Raw genomic sequence first — 18481 nt, 5'->3', positions numbered from 1 at the left:
ATAATCAGTGAGTGGTTACCCCGCTCTGGGACCTTCAAGAATCAACGACAACTCACTGCTGTCTACAAGGACTCGTGGTTCCATGGTTTGGTTGATGCATGCGAGAGATCTTTCCTCCATGGCTGGGTCGCTGTCCATCAAGGAGGATCTATGAAAACAAAATCACTGTAACCAGCAGGTGAACCTTATGTGAATAAATTCAGTTTAAAGAATTTGGAACTCGTTGTAGTCAGAACCTCACTTCGTACCCAACTCCAGTTTTAAACCCAGTGTACCCTGTGATTAAGATATCATTACTCTATGAAATATCTAGCCGCGCCTTATTATCAAATAATTTCCTGGTACAATATATACTTATTTTTTCTGGTTCAGTGTACATTATTACTGGGAGTTCTGTACGGTGTCGAAAATTTATTCTATGTGTGATGCGCACGGTAATGAACAGATTTTCAAAGTTTCTTTGCTCCACCCCCACCTCCAAAAGGAGCACAATAACACAAAAATGCGAAATTATTACATTCAAATTTAAAACCTGAAGTCCTTCTTCTAGAGGGCGAACCACTATAAGAATAACCGGCATGCTACATGTATCCAGGTTTATAAAAATACAAACGTTAATCTTCGAAATTATGTAGTTTATGGTGGAATATCACTGTCACCCCTACAATGGTCAATTAAATGTAATGATGTTGTTCCAACATCGGGAATAGTTATATTTGAATAATGATACATTATTTTTAGTGAATCATCTAATTAAGTGATAAAATATGAGGTCAGAGAATAACTTGTTTTTTTTTTAGTTTAATCTTTGACCAAGAGATGAAATAATGCAACTCGAACAACAAACGTCATGCAAGGTATAGAGCAGTGTGTGAATATATGCCTTGCGAACTCTTCTGAATGGAGCGTACACCTCTTCGTTAAAACATACATAGGCTTATCTGTAAACAAAGTACTGGGAATTTTTTGCAGAAAATTGGTACAGAGGTGAAGGGAAGATATAATCATGAACCTGTGAAAAAGAAGCATGAAATATTGTAGTGTATCGTATCCTGAAATACGGATAGGAGTTAGGCAAGGAGATGGACTCTCACCTCTGTTGTTCAACTGCGTTCTTGAGAAAGTGATCCGTGAATGGCGCAGAGAAATGAGTTATGAAGGATTCTAAAGCGGAGTCAGACTTGGCCAAAAGAACAAGAACCTTTCAATTGACTGTCTAGCATTTGCAGACGATCTCGCGGTTTTCGATGATTCCTTGGATGTGGCTACGAAGCAGATCAACCAGCTTCAAACACAAGCTGCAAAGGCGGGCCTCCAAATCTCCTTTGAGAAAACGAAATTCATTACGAACATCAAACTGGCGCCAAGTGAGCTAGAAGGGACTCACGGAAAAGTCAGGCGAGTTAAGAAATGTAAGTATCTTGGTGAATGGATAGAACCTAACTTTTCCGAAAAAGAAGCCTTTCCTTCACCCATGAATAAAATGGAAATGGCTCACCATCTGACTAAAAATGTCTATAACAAAAGATCTATATCTCCGAATGCAAAAATCAAACACTATTGCACTGTCATCCGGCCAGAGGCTCTATATGCAGCGGAATGTCTCGCCATGAACACAAAAGGCACGATGTAGAAATTGGAGGCCAAGGAAAGAAAGATTTTGAGAAAAATCTTAGGTCCAGTCAAAGACAACTGCGAGTTTAGGAGACGGCACAATCAGGAGTTGTATTCGCATGTGGAGAAAATAACCGATGTGATGCGAAAACGTAGGATAACGTTTTATGGATACATGACCCGAATGAATTCAACACGGTTAACCAACCGTATTTTCACTTTCCTCTAAGAGAAAAAGGCAAAGGGGGCATGGTTCATTGAGGTACAGAAAGATCTGCAGCAGATTGGAATCTCATTTGAAGATATCCAGGAGCGTGTCCTACTTAAGAAAAAACTCCAAAGAACATCAGAGTTTCCTACCAAAGCTGAAGATGAAAACTGGAAAGGCATGGACGAAAGAGCGAAAGGAGCAACACCGCATACGAATGAAGGAATACTGGACCAACATTAAGGCTCAACGGAAATAGTTGAAATAACGTGGTCCTTAGTTGGCCGAAATGAAACAAGAGAGAGAGTGTATCGTATCCATTCTTATTTTTCTTCGTGCGCTTTTCCAATTACTTGTGTTTGGTAGTATGTATGCATTTGGCTCAGTTTTACGGCCGGATGTCATTCCTGACGCTAGCCCTGTGTAGAGGGTTGCGTTCGCTATTGTGTGTTTCTGCGGTGGTTTGCAGTGCGATATCTTAAATTTATTAAGACGAACACACACACTCAAGCCATGAGCTAGAGAAACTAATGTATACGCAGTTTAAATCCCCGATCCATCCGGGAGGAAAGCCCTTGGTGCCCTAAACTGAAGACCACTATGTCTACTATTGAGCCCAGTATTTTTATAGTATATAAATTCATTCAATAAAATGATAATTAATACTTGTGAAAACTCGTGTTTATCAATACACCTGACTCTCATTACTTCAACTACCAAACTGTGTCCAAATTCGATCGTATAAACCAATTAGTATTAATTAATTCATTCATTTAACTCGAAATGAACTTAAGCCAGTAAGACACTCGAGCTCACCCCGATCCAATCCCCTCTACTTCTAAATCACATGATCCCTTCCATCTCTCTCTCTCTCTCTCTCTCTCTCTATATATATATATATCTATCTCTCTCTCCCCCTCCCACCCCACTTTGATCCAAGGTTCTTATCAACGGAGACTGCTAATTGACTGTCTTTTGTGTTTGGCTAATTAAACAACCATTCATGAAAGTTCTTAACTATTCAGTTTCTGACTTCAGTCCTGTTGCCCAGGTATTCTATCTTCATTCATGAATAGCAATTGGTAGAATACATGTATATCAGTCAGTAAGTAACATTCCCATTGTATAATTATCCTAGATAACTTTATTATATTTCTAGTCACGCACGATACTGACGAATTAAGTTTTGTCAAAAAATTGCTACAGTTAAAGACTATGTTTAGTATCCTCTGCCAGGAATTGTCATTAGTTTCGCGAAGAGAGGAATGACACTGATCCCAGTAAATAATTTCGGTCAGAAGTCATTCAAGAAAGCAGAATAATCGAATTGCCAATACTCAAGCGCACAAAATATGTAAGGTTCCAGCTCTTTTTGAAGAGTGAATCAATGAAATTTCTTCCACAAACCGTAGTTGAAGGAGGTAAGTTATATGAAAGGATAAGTAAAGGGAAGGTAGGTCCATACCAGTGCTCTTTGTTCATACCTCCCTTTAATATCCTTCCCACCCCCTGTGGGTGGGGTCCGTAGATGATGAATACAGCCACGGCATCCCCTGCCTGTCGTAAGTTGCAACTAAACGCGGCGACCAAGGGATTATGGAATTTGAACCATGAGATTACTTGTGATTGGTAACATTACGTGAGGAACACGGTGGGTCGACGTTACTTGCAATTAGTACCATTATGTGCGGAAGTCCACGGGTCTGGACGTTGCCTGTGATTAGTAGTACCACCGTGTGTGTCCCATGACTACATACACTAATGTCAGTGCGTGAGTAGGTGACGTGCGCTGTGCTAATTTTTGTTGGTTCCCCTGTATTCAGAATGAGTCTGCGTTACCTATGAGTAGTACCACTATATGACCAACACCATGGGTCTACGTTGCCCATGATTAGTACCACTATGTGAGGAACACCATACAGTAGTTCTGCGTTGGTTGAGAGTAGTACCATTATATGAGGAACACCATGGGTATGCGTTGCCTGAGAGTAGTACCATTGTGTGAGGAACAGCATGAGCCTGTTTTCCTGTGGATGGTACCATAATGTGTGATATACCGTGGGTTTACATCGCCTGTGATTAGTACTACTATGTGAGCGACACCGTGAGTATACCTAGCCTGCGGTCAGTACCACTGTGAGGAACACCATGAGTCAGCGTTGCTTGCGAGAGGTGCCATTATGAGTGACATACCATGGGTCTACATTACCTGTAATTAGTACATCCATGTGAGGAACATGATTCTACGTCACCTGTTATTAGTACCACTATGTGAGGAACACCATGGTTCTGCATTACCAGTGATTAGTATGAGGAGCCGGTGACCTGGATCATGGACCCCTTTGGAAAACAAGCATCGTCTCAGAAAATGAGGCATTCTCAAATGGATCCACTGATTGTTTTGGATTCATAGTAATTTTTTTATCAACATTTGTTGTATTCTAGCCAGCGGATTCACTTTGAAGTTTTAATTATCGTGTCATTTTGTTGCTCCTTCGTACCATTTAAATAACAAAACATCATCTATAGCCTTCCAGTTAGTCGTACGTTCAGAATATAGATCAACTTTTATTGTTATGCCTGGTATTTATTGGTGTGACATAAATCTGTGTGTACAGTACATAAAGTACGTCTTTCTGAACTCGATGATTTCTGAAAAGGATGTAATGATTTATCTGCAATTTATAGGAATACGTAGAGTTCTTATCGCCCTAGGTTTTAAGCTGTTTTCATCACAAATAAAAACGACGTGGAGTGGAGAATAAAAAAAATAAAAAATCAGATTCGAAATTTCTCCTCAAGATCACGTAGTGTCTGGAAATACTGGTCAAAACCCCAAATGAGTACGGTGACCCCTGAAAATTATGGATTTTTGAAGAAAGTTATTCGAGAGTGTGTTTACTACATGGAAGGTGAAGTCCCCTAAATAAGAATAATATTCATAAGTAGATGGAATAATCAACGTGTTTGCTCACCAAGGCGTGTTGCAGGTGTGCGTCAGCGTGAGGTAGCGAGCTCCGAGCTGATACAGCATCCGTAGAACTCCAAGGCTAGAACCGAGAGCGTGACCTCCTTCGACTCCAATCAGACTGGCCAGCAGACCAGCCTCATGAGCTTGTTCGATACCTGAAACAGAGGAAATAAAATTAATGATAATAATTGTAGAAGGAGCACTTATTTGGTTTGGTATCCCTAGAATTGCAGCCTATAGCACAGGTTGTAGGGCTTCTACCAACACGATAAGACTGCACAGTTGCCCAGGCTAAGAAACTTGCTCTACTCCTGAAACAAAATTAATGTAGAAATAGCTCTAATATGATTTGGTAGCCCCGAGAATCCAGACTACAGCTATCAGCATGGAGCTCCTTCCACTTCTATAACACTGGCCAGTAGCCTAGCCTCGAGACTTTGTTCCATACCTGAACTCCTTCCACTTCTATAACACTGGCCAGTAGCCTAGCCTCGAGACTTTGTTCCATACCTGAACTCCTTCCACTTCTATAACACTGGCCAGTAGCCTAACCTCGAGACTTTGTTCCATAGCTGAACTCCTTCCACTTCTATAACACTGGCCAGTAGCCTAGCCTCGAGACTTTGTTCCATGCCTGAACTCCTTCCACTTCTATAACACTGGCCAGTAGCCTAGCCTCGAGACTTTGTTCCATACCTGAACTCCTTCCACTTCTATAACACTGGCCAGTAGCCTAACCTCGAGACTTTGTTCCATACCTGAACTCCTTCCACTTCTATAACACTGGCCGGTAGCGTAGCCTCGAGACTTTGTTCCATACCTGAACTCCTTCCACTTCTATAACACTGGCCAGTAGCCTAACCTCGAGACTTTGTTCCATACCTGAACTCCTTCCACTTCTATAACATTGGCCAGTAGCCTAGCCTCGAGACTTTGTTCCATACCTGAAATATAGAAAATAATAATTCTAAAGGATTTGTAAGATGATTCACTATCCGTGGATACTGCAGGCTGAAACGTAGAAAATTCCCTCTTTATATCCCTTTCAGCATCATGAATGGTTAAATAGAGTGGAAAGGCAGAGATAAAATGGCCTCATACAGTTCTAAGGTTACCATGGAATGTTAATTAGGTACCTTTTGATTGGACAAAAGCAGTAATTGCAGCTATCTATAAGCAAAAGAACAGGAAGGACTGCGGTAACAATCGAGATATTTTGGAAGGGAGGGTGCGATTAGTGGTTGTGAAAAAGTTGAATGAAAACCAGTGTGCATACAAACCACAGAGAAGCTGCCAGTACCCTATCATATCTTCACTGTGCACCAGGTAATTGAAAACTTCTACAAATAACAGACTGAAAATTTCTACGAGAGGAACATACAGTTGTCTTTACATTTTGTAGATCTAGAGAAGGCATACGGCAAACTACTGAGGGAAAAAGATGTTATGGGATTAAGGGTGGAATATTGAAAGCAATAAAAATCATTTTTGATTACTATTAGACTACTATGCGAAATGAAATGCTGAACGATGTCTTAGTTCAAAGTAATTGCAGGGATTAGACAAGGATTCAATCCTTCAACTTTGTTGTTCATAGTTTACATGGATCATCTGCTGAAAGGTACGAAGTGGCAGGGACGGATTCAGTTAGCTGGAAACGCACTAACCAGTTTGGCCTATGGCGACGACTTGGTCTTAATGGCAGATTGTGGCTGAAAGTCTGCAATGTAATATATTGGAACCTGAAAATAGGTGTAATGGGTATGATACAAAAATTAGCCCTTCTAAGACTATAGTTATATCAGTAGGTAAGAAACCTAAGAGAAATGAAAATCATACGGGAACACAAAGCTGGAAAAGGTAGATACTTTCAGGTATTTAGGTTGTGTATTCTCACAGATTGGTAGTATAGTAAATGAGAGTGAATCAAGATGCAGCAAAGCTAATGCAGTAAACTCGCAGCTGCGATCAACAGTCACCTCCAGAACGAAACTTACTCCGATCTCTTTTGTAGATCAACTTTTGTGTACGGAAGTGAAAGATGGGTGGACTCAGGATATCTTATTCATAGGTACATGAAAGTAGAGAGAATGATCGCTGGGTAAACAAGTAAGAACAATGGCAGGAGGGTACTCGGAACGAGGAGGTAAAGACTAAGGAATGCTATTTGCTATCTTTTTTGCTTTACTTCTCACCGACACAGATAGGTCTTACGGCGACGATGGGGTAGGAAAGGGCTAGAAATGGGAAGGTAGCGGCCGTGGCCAGGTGTGAAAATGGGAAATCACGGAAAACCATCTTCAGGGCTGCCGATAGTGGGATTCGAACCCACTATCTCCCGGATGCAAGCTCACAGCTGCGCGCTCCTAATCGCACGGCCAAATCGCCCGGTAGTTAGGAATGAACTCTATTAATGAAGCGGTACGCATAAAGTGTCTTCTGTGGTGGGGTTATCTGAGGCGAATGAAGAGGATACGTCACCTACGAGGAGTCAACAATGGAGGACGAGGTCAGTGGAGGGAGACCAAGGCGACGGTGGTTATACTCAGTTTCTAGTGATTTATTTTCATTGGAGGGAAACTAGGTTTTTAAACATTTAAAGATAAGTGGACTAGATCTAAACGAGGCCACAGAGTTAGGTTGCACATAGAAGGTCATGAAGGATTTTATTTAATTCACAGAGATTTGCGGACTGAATGTTGCAGTGCGTAAGAGTCTATAATGAAGACGTATTTACTCTATAGGTCATATATAATGGAATGTTTCACAATTTTTTCGTGTGGCGGCTTGAAACGGTAATTATGGGACTCGTGATAGCAAAGTCATCTCCGTACAGGCCACGAAGGCCCGTGGAGAGGTGGAAGGTTCAAACTTCCACTATCCGTAACCCCGGCACCTGATGGGGTTGAGAGGTTAACTCAACGCCCGGCGACCTTCTACCCCAGAAATTAACCTGGTACGCATTTTTTGTGTAGGCTGAGTGAACCTCAGGGCCATATGCACCTCCGGAAGTAAAAATCTCGTTTCTTAAATTTTACGACTTTCTGACTCGGATTCGAACCCACGTCCCCCTGGCGAACCGAACACGCCTTTACCACCTCGGCCAGTGGCTAATAATTATTTAAATTGTATACTTGGTATCCCATTTAAATTATTGAATGATTTAGGGGACCTATAGAATTGTTTAAATTCGAGAAAAATATTAGCAGTCATAAGGTTAATATAAGTAATGAATTGTATGCTTTCCAGTAATTGCGATGACTGGCTTAAAACCAGAGGTGCCGTTTGTCATATCCTCTCGCAATTTCCGTACAAATTCTTATATTACACCATTTCCTAGGAAGTAATTGTGGGGTTCCCTTATTATTTTTGTTCGCCTGTTTATATCCTGACACTGGGAGGGAAGGCGTTATGGAGAGATAAGATTTCCCGAGGTACATATTCCTTTTAATTATAGCGTAACAGCACATCAGTCTCCATTATCGCACCCCGTGGTTCAACTGCATATCATCAAGAATTGCTCTCTGCAGACCCACAGCAATGTTCTATGGGGTCATGTGTGCTGCTTAATTGTTAAGTACTTTCATCTGCCACTGTGAAGCTGTCTTTGTTTAGTGGCCTGATCCCTTCAGTTACTTAAGGTATGGAAGTGGTTCATCTTAAAACATAAATAAAAGAAAATTTAATTTTTGAATGTATTCTCTGAATAAATTATAAACAGGGCGAGTTGGCCGTACATTGAGGGACACGCGACTGTGAGCTTGCATCCGGGAGATAGTGGGTTCTAACTCCACTGTCGGCACTCCTGAAGGTGGTTTTCCGTGGTTTTCTCATTTTTACACCGGGCAAATGCTGGGGTTGTACCTTAATTAAGGCCACGACCGCTTACTTCTCACTCCTAGGCCTTTCCTATCCCACCGTTGCCATCAGACCTATCTCTTTCGGTGCGACGTAAAGCCAATTGTAAAATAGAAATCCTAATAGGCCTACTGTGTATGTATCTGCAACTACTTCGTTTATATGTACAGTGATGGTAAATTTAGCGTCAAAATGTACTCCAAGATCCCTGGTAGAATTCACCAATGACAAGTTAGTCTTAAAAATGTCATATGAGTGACTAATGATACGTTTTATTCCTGGAAAATAAATCATTACATGCCATCTTTCTTTTTGTTTTTTTATATTATTTTACAATTTTTCTTTAAGTCGCACGACACTGATAGGTATAATGTCGACGATGGGATAGGAAAGGGCAAGGAGTGGGAAAGTATCGACCGTGGCCTTGATTATTGTGCATTTGCCTGGAGTGATAATGGGAAACTATGGAAAACCATCTTCTGGGCTGCCGACAGTGGGGTTCTAGCCCACTATCTCCCGAATGCAAGTTGAGTGTTCTGGACGAGACAAGTTGAACAGAGAGAGTAAGCAAGGGCTGTCAGTAAGTGTATAAAAATAATGTATAGATGAACCGCGATTGCTCGTCATTTTGTCAGGACTTACGGCCAAGCTGTTTCATTAAGTCATTATAAGAATCAAATTTAGGGTAATTATTAGTTATTTTGTACTTAAGGTATCTAAGAATTTTCTTAGCACCATTTCAGCATTGTATACATATACTTCAATATCGAGCGAGTGGCTGTGTAAAAAGAGTAGTAATGGTTCAGGATTTGAACCCTGTGGGTCACCTATCGTGTATTATAACACGCAGAGTCAAATCCTTTATAAGGTACATATTTGTTTATCAGAAAGGCACGATGCAGAAAATTTTATTAGGCTGTGAGAGAGTTCTTAATAAGCCTATTTATTTAAAAGTACATCGTGATCAACTTTATCAAATGTTTTACTAAAATTCTGTCAAAAAAACGTGAACTTGGCCCCCTGTGTCCTCATTTGCTGATATTGCATGACTTAACTCCCATTAATTTGTCAGCGATTTCCTCGGTAAGAAGCATTGTTGGAAGCCACAGATGATTATTTCTACGGACTGAATCCATGCCGAAAAAGAGTTTGTTCGTAAATCTTTGTAGTGCGGAAGAATTTGCAACGGGTCTGCAGTTATTCATTACTGACCTGTTCCCAGATTTATGAAGTGGAGTGACTCGCGTTATTTTCCACTTATCAAGAAAGGTTCCTTACTGAGTGTGACTTCAACAATCAATTTAAAAACTTGACCTTTCATAAGGTTGCTTTTCTTTCTGTTAATAAGTATTATTACAGACAAACCATTATCAATGAGTACTTCACCCTAAATTCTGCCTGCTCAGATATACGTTTTTTACCAACTGGTCGCTGGAGAGTATTATAATTCAGTTTTTGATATTTCACCACTGAAGAGTTTAAGATGCGAAGATTTCAGCCTTTGGTCGAAATATCTGAATGTTAAAAGGAAACGAATAGTGTCAATATGCACACACTTTTCAGAGTGCCTGAGAAATGTGTAGTCAAATACATGATGACGATGGTGATGATGATCAAGATTGAAGTTTCAAGGGGCCTACAATCTAGGCCATTGTCGCCATTAAATAAGACTATAAGCTCAATTATTCCTCCTACTTGATTTGATAACGTCTTAAAATTCGGTCTGTCAGTAAGAATTTGAAGTCTTCGTACGGTACGAAGTTATCGAGGTAATTTGTTGATTTACATATCAAAGTTTGGAACATATCTCCCATAACGCGACAAGGTTTGACAGGCGTCATGCAGGAGGAAGCGGGAGGAGTGCGCGGGCACCTGGTGCACGATTTCGGGTGCAAAGTAAAGGTACAAAAGACAATGAGATTACACTTGCTGTCTAATTTTGTAGCAATTAACAGCAGTCGTTTGCTAAGTAAATCTGTTTTCTGGGAAGAAATTCAAAGATATTCAGAAGTATCGATGTGTGTGTTGTGAGTTAGTAAATAAATGTTAGCGGAGAATTAACCTAACATCATGTTACAATGGCCGACGGAAATTGAAGAAGCATGCTCAGTAGGGTCGTGGAATAAGCGAATCTGAGCTCATTCCGTCAGATTATACCTCTCCACTTCTACTAATCAGCTAGTTTGTTCAGAGAAAATGCCTGCTGCTATAATAGTTTTGTTCACGCTTCTTGTACCGCAGGTACACCGCTGCTAAGTGGGTGGACGGGTGATCATTGCGTTTGCTTCAACTACGGTGACGTTGTGATTACGTCACAGGCCATAAAGATCGGTGTTCGACGCGGGTCTACCAATTAGCCTCGATCATTCCGGCGATACCCGAGTTCAAAATTGGGCCGGAAACTAACGAAAAGAAATAGGGTCCTCACCGAACCTAAAAGCAAAGGGCCATCAAAAGCAGAATCGAACTCATTCGCGTGATACTTTTGTAGAGGATGATAAAATAGAAATGGTTGAAGATAAATACAATTTTCGGAAACACAATGAACAGTTTTGTGAAACTCCATAAAACTGTGCAAAGTCGAGTATAATTTTTTTAATAATGCAGTACATTTTACTGAATGAATAACAGGAATTATACTTCTCATGGTGGAATTCTGTCGTTTTCATTCAAAAAATTGCAAATCGGAGCTTGCACGCTTCAACACCGTATTTCTGTACAGTATCTCCAACAAAGCATGAGGGAATGGTGTTGTTAAGTTCCTCGCACACTTCTATCAGAAGCAATTGAACATATAGGCATACAGCGTATGCTGTGGGTAATAACAGTGTTTCTATCTGCGTGGGATGTGAATTCTACTTTGACAATGAAAATCCACAGCCTGTTTCCAGTCATTCGACCGGGTCAGGAATGGAATGGTTGCAGACCCCATCTAGCTTCGAGGATAGGAATTGTGCCGGCTGCCGAAGCCTGTCACACTCTATTTTGATAATAACTATGTTAAAACAGTGCGGGGAACATGCAATACCACCCCCGTGTGGGTGAGGGCAGTAGAATAGAATTCTGGGTATCCCGTGCCTTTCATAACAGGTGACTAAAAGGGACCCCAGGGGCTCTTAACATGAGAGAGTGGGTTGGCCCTTACGTGAGTCCTGGCATTGCTTTCACTCACATGTGCCAGGCCCTTCACATTCAAGTTTCCTAACTGATCTCGCTTGGTCAGCTCTTCTTTTCTATTCAGAACCGGACGGTATTAGAGAATTCGAGGCATTATGCCATTTTCACACACTTCGTGGCCCTTGCCCTTCTATGGCCGATATCTTAATTGTTCGAAGTGTCGGAACCCTTCCACTTTTTCCCTCTGATTAGTTATTTATTGGCCAACGGCCGTAGCCGGGTTGAAACATACCTGATGCCATGAGATCTCCGAAGTTAAGCAACATTGAGCGTGGCCAATATTTGGATGGGTTGCCAAGTGCTGTTGGTGGGGGGTAAGGGAATGTATGAGCGGAAAGGAACTGGCCACCCTGCCGTACGTAAACTCCGGCTCAGGCACACCTCTGCGGAGGTCTGGACCTGCTTTCGGGCAGAATAAATCCTTACCTAACCTTAGTTATTTATTTACTAGCGAATGTACCCGTGCTTCGCTACGGTATTCTACATTGTATTCGAATATCGAAGTAAATAGTGTACATGCAGTAAATAAGATTGTTTTAAAATTGCATGTCTCTTAGCGTTATCCGAGAAAGAGCATGGGGAGGTCCCAGTACGTTGTTTCCAATGTAAAGTGTTTGTTACGGATTTGTTATATAACGGCAGGCTCACTTGCCTACTGGCATTCACAATCGAGTTGGGAAGTTTACATTATAATTGCAGGCCCCATTGCCTACTACGCGGACAGAATCGATTTGGGGACTTTTCGTTAAAATGGCAGCCCCCTTTCCTACTTCCAGACAGATTACAGTTGAGGAGTTTCTATTATAAGGGCAGGCAATTACCCTACTATCACTCGAAATTGAGTTGTGCAGTTATCATTATAATGCCAGGCACATTTTGCTACTGGCAGCCAGCTTACTGCCAGTCACACCAAGTTGGTGAGTTTCCATCAAAATAGCAGGCCACTATGCCTAATGCCAGTCAAATTTTAGATGAGGACATTTCTTTATAATGGCGGGCACCCTTGCCTACTGCCAAACACAATCGGGTAGGGGAGTTTTAAACAAAACTGCATGCTCACTTGCCTTCTGCAAGTCAAATCGAGAAGGGAACTATTCATTACAATTGTAGGCCTTCCTTACTAATGACAGTTACACAGGAGTTGGAGAAGGAACCCTTTCCTACTGCCAGTCAAAGTCGGTGTGGGGAGTACTGATTACAATAGCAGAGCCACACTTTCTCGATCGCTACAAATCGACATCAGTGAATATATATAGATCGACATACGAAAGTATATGCGTGTTTACAATATTGAAGACCTTCATTTACAGATTAACTGCTACTAAACGTACGTCATATCGACAAAGGATTATACCTTAAGACACGCCGGATTTAGTGACCTAAATGGCTGGTCCTATGATATGTCATCTATTCTTGGGTCAGATTGAGTTAGAAACGTGGAACAGGGTAAAGGTTTTGTAAGATTATCTCACATTACATTACTTTTCGGATAATTATGTGACAGCTACATACATAGCATTTGGCTCACATATGGCTACTGGGTGGGCCAATTTTCGTGAAGAGTTTGATGATTCTGTATTTCATATAAGTAATTGAAAGTATGAATTATGCATGTGAAAATTCCAAATTGACTTAACATCGATTAATAGAGAAAAATCAAATGTAAAAGTGATACAGATACGGCAAAAATTCATAAGACCAAGGTTGTAGATCATTCCAAATTGAACGGAGATTGTGCAATCCGTTATGTGATAGGAATTTCCGAAGGTCTGCACCATCATTAAAATTGCCAGCATATTTCGATATTCTTCGGGGATAAAAAGTGAAAAATTTAATGATCTAGGATGTTTTCCGTTCGTTACAGGTTAAAACGTATAATTTTGTCACATTTCAAATATCTTCTTTTTCTTCTGGCAGATTATGCCGCAATCTGGATTTTGGGCGAGGCGGGTAAAAATTAGGACTTTCAGGAAACTAAACAAAAAATTATGGAGATGGTCATTATTACCCCTTAAACGGAAATACGAAAATTTCGCCAAAATAGTCAGTGTAGAGGCACACAGTCGTTACGATTTGATTTATATAGATAAGGAATCTGCTCCATGTAAAACACCTTTTGAGCTACGTCCGCTGGACTTAACCTGCAAAAGTAACCATTCATGATATCTCCCTTATTAATCCTCCTGACGAAAAAATGCACATGAAGAAAAAGGTTTATGGGTGGAATTCCATCACGTTTGGTCGATTTCCAGTCAGGTTGGTCTTGTTCTGTATATATTGTGGAAGAGTAAAATCACCATTTCGGATCCCTATAAACCGCCAGTCCATTCCGGAACATGAAATGTTATTTACGTTTAAAACCTACCTTTGGACAGGTGGATGCTAAATATAAATTTTGGTTCGAATGTCTTCAGTTGTTTTCAAGTTGTAAGGAATACGCTTTACACGCACCCGCTCGTGAGTTAAGTCCGATGGGACTTGTACAGAAAAACGGTCCGTTAATGATATCTCCCTTATTAATCCTCGTATCGAAATGATGCACATGAGAAAAAAGGTTTAGAAATTAATTTCTGCCAAGGTAGGTAGATTTCCATTAAGTTGGTTGTGTATATTTTGTGTAAGTGCAAAATCACTGTTTCGGTTTCGTATAAACTCCCAGTCAGTTAAGGGATTTAGAAACAATATTTGCCCTAAAACCTATCAAGGACAGGTGTATTCTAAATATGAGTCTTGGTGGAAATACATCCAGTAGTTTGTAGCACTCGCGTACATACGGCGTAATTAAGGAGGAAAATAATACAGTTAAGAAAGTTGAAAGTAATAGAAAATGGATTATAACTGAGGACAGCCGGATAACGACAAATATGTAAATGCCAAGTGAATGTATTGGAAAATCAAATGCCCCTCAATAAATTATGCTAGTGTGAGTTATGGATATAATAAAGGGGTAACAGAGGAGAAATTTTGGTCCAGTGATTCTTAGGTAAACAAATAATAATAAGATGACTAATGGTGTTATTACTTAATCTATTCGAGAGCGGTTATAACATCCAACGATATTCCGCCAATATCCCGCAGATAGGCCGATTGACGCCTCTCTTGCCTTCTACCCAAGTAACAACCACGAATTTAAAAGCATGATGAGGAAAATGGCAATACGTTACTTCCCTGCTGGCATGCAGTCAGAGACGTTGCCATGGTAACCTGTAGGTTCGTTGTCGGTCTGTCGGTCACTCAATGCAGAGCATGGTACCAGCAGAAAATTGTAAATTTCTCCGTCATGTGAAGAGTAAGGTAAATTATGAACATAACGAAAGTTGTTTATAATGAAGAGACGTTTCACATACGGTAAACTCAGTTTACAGAAAATCAATAGTATAAGAGAAAATGGAGGAAAACCATTCGGGTTTTCCTTTAACCCACCCCCCGTCTATTCAAAGATTTTAAAATAATATGCATACCGAAACCTTCCCCGGGATGAGTACACTCTAAATATGAAGTTTGGTTGAGATCTATTCAGCTGTTTCGAAGTGATAGTGAAAAAAACATTCAGGTTTCCCTATAAATCCCCCGTCTATTCAAAGATTTTAAAATGATATGCATATCGAAATCTTCCTCGGGATGAGTGTACTCTAAATATGAAGTTTGGTTGTGATCTATCCAGCCGTTTCGACGTGATGGTGGAAAAACCATTCTGGTTTTCCTATAAACCCCCCGTGTATTCAAAGATTTTAAAATGATATGCATATCGAAGCCTTCCCCCTGGATGAGTATACTCTAAATATGAAGTTTGGTTGAGATCTATCCAGCCGTTTCGACGTGATGGTGGAAAAACCATTCTGGTTTTCCTATAAACACCCCGTGTATTCAAAGATTTTAAAACGATATGCATATCGAAACCTTCCCCGGGATGAGTATACTCTAAATATGAAGTTTGGTTGAGATCTATCCAGCCGTTTCGACGTGATGGTGGAACAGACAAACAGACAGACAAACAGACAAACAGACACGAAACGTAAAAACCACCGATTCGGTCTTGAGTTGACCTAGAACGGATAAATATCTGAAAAATTGGCAAAACAAAAGAAATTACAGACAGCGGACCCCCTACAATTTTATTTATATAGATTAATACAACCTCCCCCATGAGGAGGATGCCACAAGGACAAAGTATATCAACTACAAAGTATTTTGTTTTTTAAGTTTGCTAATATGCAAGATAGAAATACCCATCACAAGGCTCGGGAATAAGTTTGGAACGAGTTTGGAATGTGGCATGATGTTCTTCAGATATTATATAGATGGTCGCGGAGTATGGTTACTGAACCTCCTATTGCGGCGATTGCGATGTCGTGAAGTTGTGTCCGGTTCAGACCGACAGAATGCCCGTTGTACTTCCTCTTAAAACAATAATTACCACCACTACCACTACCATGTACTCATTCTTTCTCTGAGGAACTGTACAGTACATTGTAACATGAAAATAAAAATATATGTCAATTGTTTTTGAATATGTAAGTGGAGAAAAATAGAACTTGGTCTGTTTACTTTTGATCCACTCTATGTAAAGCTGTTACCAATTTCATGGAATCAGCCTCTTTATACAGAGGGGTGTTTATGCTACTACTAAGACTCTATTTACTGAAGCAGAGTTCATTCCATTAACAGCCCGTAACTGGTAGATACAATCTGAACGGTATAAAGCGGATCATTTTAAACGTGATCTTCTGTAACGACAACCATCCTACTGCTAGTATGGCGTACGCTATCTTAATATGGGTGCAGCCAGTAGCTCCAGACAAGTTCAAAGTAGGAGGAGATTGGATGTGATGCAAGGCGAAACAGTCCTAAAGAAAGATACACTATGTTCAAGTCTATAGGATGTTACTGGTAATGAAGATAAGATACTCGTATAACCTTTAAATGCACAGCTTTGCACGGGTAAAACTTGAGTATTGTTATTCTGCTTTACAAGTTTGCGAAACTGTGCATCTACTTCTACTTAGCAGAAGACGTCGCTTGATGTGGTTGGTGTAAGAATAATGAACTACCATTTGTTTCAATACTTTTCATGCTTATTAGCCGGAGTAAATTTTAATAATTAATACAAAATCGGCTATGAACATTATGAGCATTAATGACCAAGGGATCTCATAAGGACGAAGTGTTGTAATAGTCACAGTAGTTAATTGGGTAGATTTGCATATTATGTGAAGAATATATTAAACTCATCTAATTTTCACTTTGAATTGACAAATTATTTTATTTTTTAAGTTCTGATGGCCGGGCTGAGTGGCTCAAAACACTGAAGCGCTGGGCTTCCGACCCCAACTTGGCAGGTTCGATCCTAGGTCAGTCTTGTGGTATGTGAACGTGCTCAAATACGTCAGCCTCACATCGGTATATTTACTGGCACGTAAAAGAACTCCTACGGTACAAAATAACGACACCTCAGCGTCTCCGAAAACCATCAAAAAGTAATTAGTTGAACGTCAACACAATAATATTATTTAAAAAATTCTGATCATAAAGCAATTTTATGGAACAAAACAAGAAACATTTATTATTATTGTTCTTATTGTTATTATTATTTGTTTATGGCCATTTGATACCACGTTAAGAAAAAGTTATACAGTACTGGAAGTCTTCATTTCAGCCAGAAATCTTTGGTTCGTCCTCTGACAGCCTGTCTTCTTTCCTCTGTCCATCCCGTATTAATTTTGTGTTCGTCATGGAAGTATATGAAGCTGTCGATCACTGATCTATACTTTGTTTGGTTTAGGATGTCTTATCTATTTAATGACCGTCTCCATAGCTAAATGGTTGGCGTACTGGCCTTTGGTCACAGGAGTTCCGGGTTCTATTCCCGACAGGGTCGGGAAGTTTAACCGTAATTGGTTCATTTTGCTGGCACGGGGGCTGGGTGTATGTGTCGTCTTCATCGTCATTTCATCCTCATCACGACGCGCAGGTCACCTACGGGAGTCAAATCAAAAGACCTGCATCTGGCGAGCCGAACTTGTCCTCGGATATTCCCGGCGCTAAAAGCCATACGCCATTTCATTTCATAGATTTAATCCAGCCTGCTTAAGATCCTTTATTACTTTCCACAGCCATTTGTGGGAAACATTAGGTCTACTGTCAAGTGATTTAAAAATTAGTTTTGTCAGACTCTTCCCACACATTCCAAACAGATATCCATACAGAACAGAACCACCTTTTGAGTGGTTAGGCTGTGTGCGTTTGCAGAGTTTCGCCCAGACGTGCCATTCGGGCTAATCGGTTGGACTGGCACGCCCCTCCAAGACTCTGCTTAGCAGTGGCAGACCAACCACGTGGTCCCGTCATGTTAGCAAATAGGGATTGCTAACCTGCTAAAGGAGCAGTGAATTCTCCGTTCTCAGAAATATGTTCTCGCCATGGAGATAGAATTTCGAAAATAGCTTTCACTGCCACAGATCTTACGATCACGGGAATAGAACCAGCTTATGGGTGGTTAGGTTGTGTGCGTTTGCAGAGTTGCAAGAGTTGGATCCAACTGATGATCCCAAATGGCACGTCTGGGCGAAACTCTGCAAACGCACGGCCTAACCAGCTAAAAGCTGGTTCTATGCTCGTGATCGTAAGATCTGCGGCCATTTGAAAGCCATTTT

General features: G+C 40.6%; 1 protein-coding gene across 1 annotated transcript in view; it reads right to left on the bottom strand.

The window, feature by feature from the left end:
* Positions 1–18481, bottom strand: part of LOC136867422 (dipeptidase 1-like) — a 445798-nt gene that overhangs the window by 168544 nt on the left and 258773 nt on the right. The window contains exon 4 of the mRNA XM_067144625.2: positions 4798–4948. Within this exon, the coding sequence (XP_067000726.1) occupies positions 4798–4948 (151 nt within the window). The remainder of the gene's footprint in view (positions 1–4797; positions 4949–18481) is intronic.

Source organism: Anabrus simplex, chromosome 3, assembly GCF_040414725.1.
Source record: "Anabrus simplex isolate iqAnaSimp1 chromosome 3, ASM4041472v1, whole genome shotgun sequence".
Lineage (NCBI taxonomy): Eukaryota > Metazoa > Arthropoda > Insecta > Orthoptera > Tettigoniidae > Anabrus > Anabrus simplex.
Note: the sequence above shows the minus strand (reverse complement) of the source record. Positions and strands in the feature narration are given on the sequence as shown.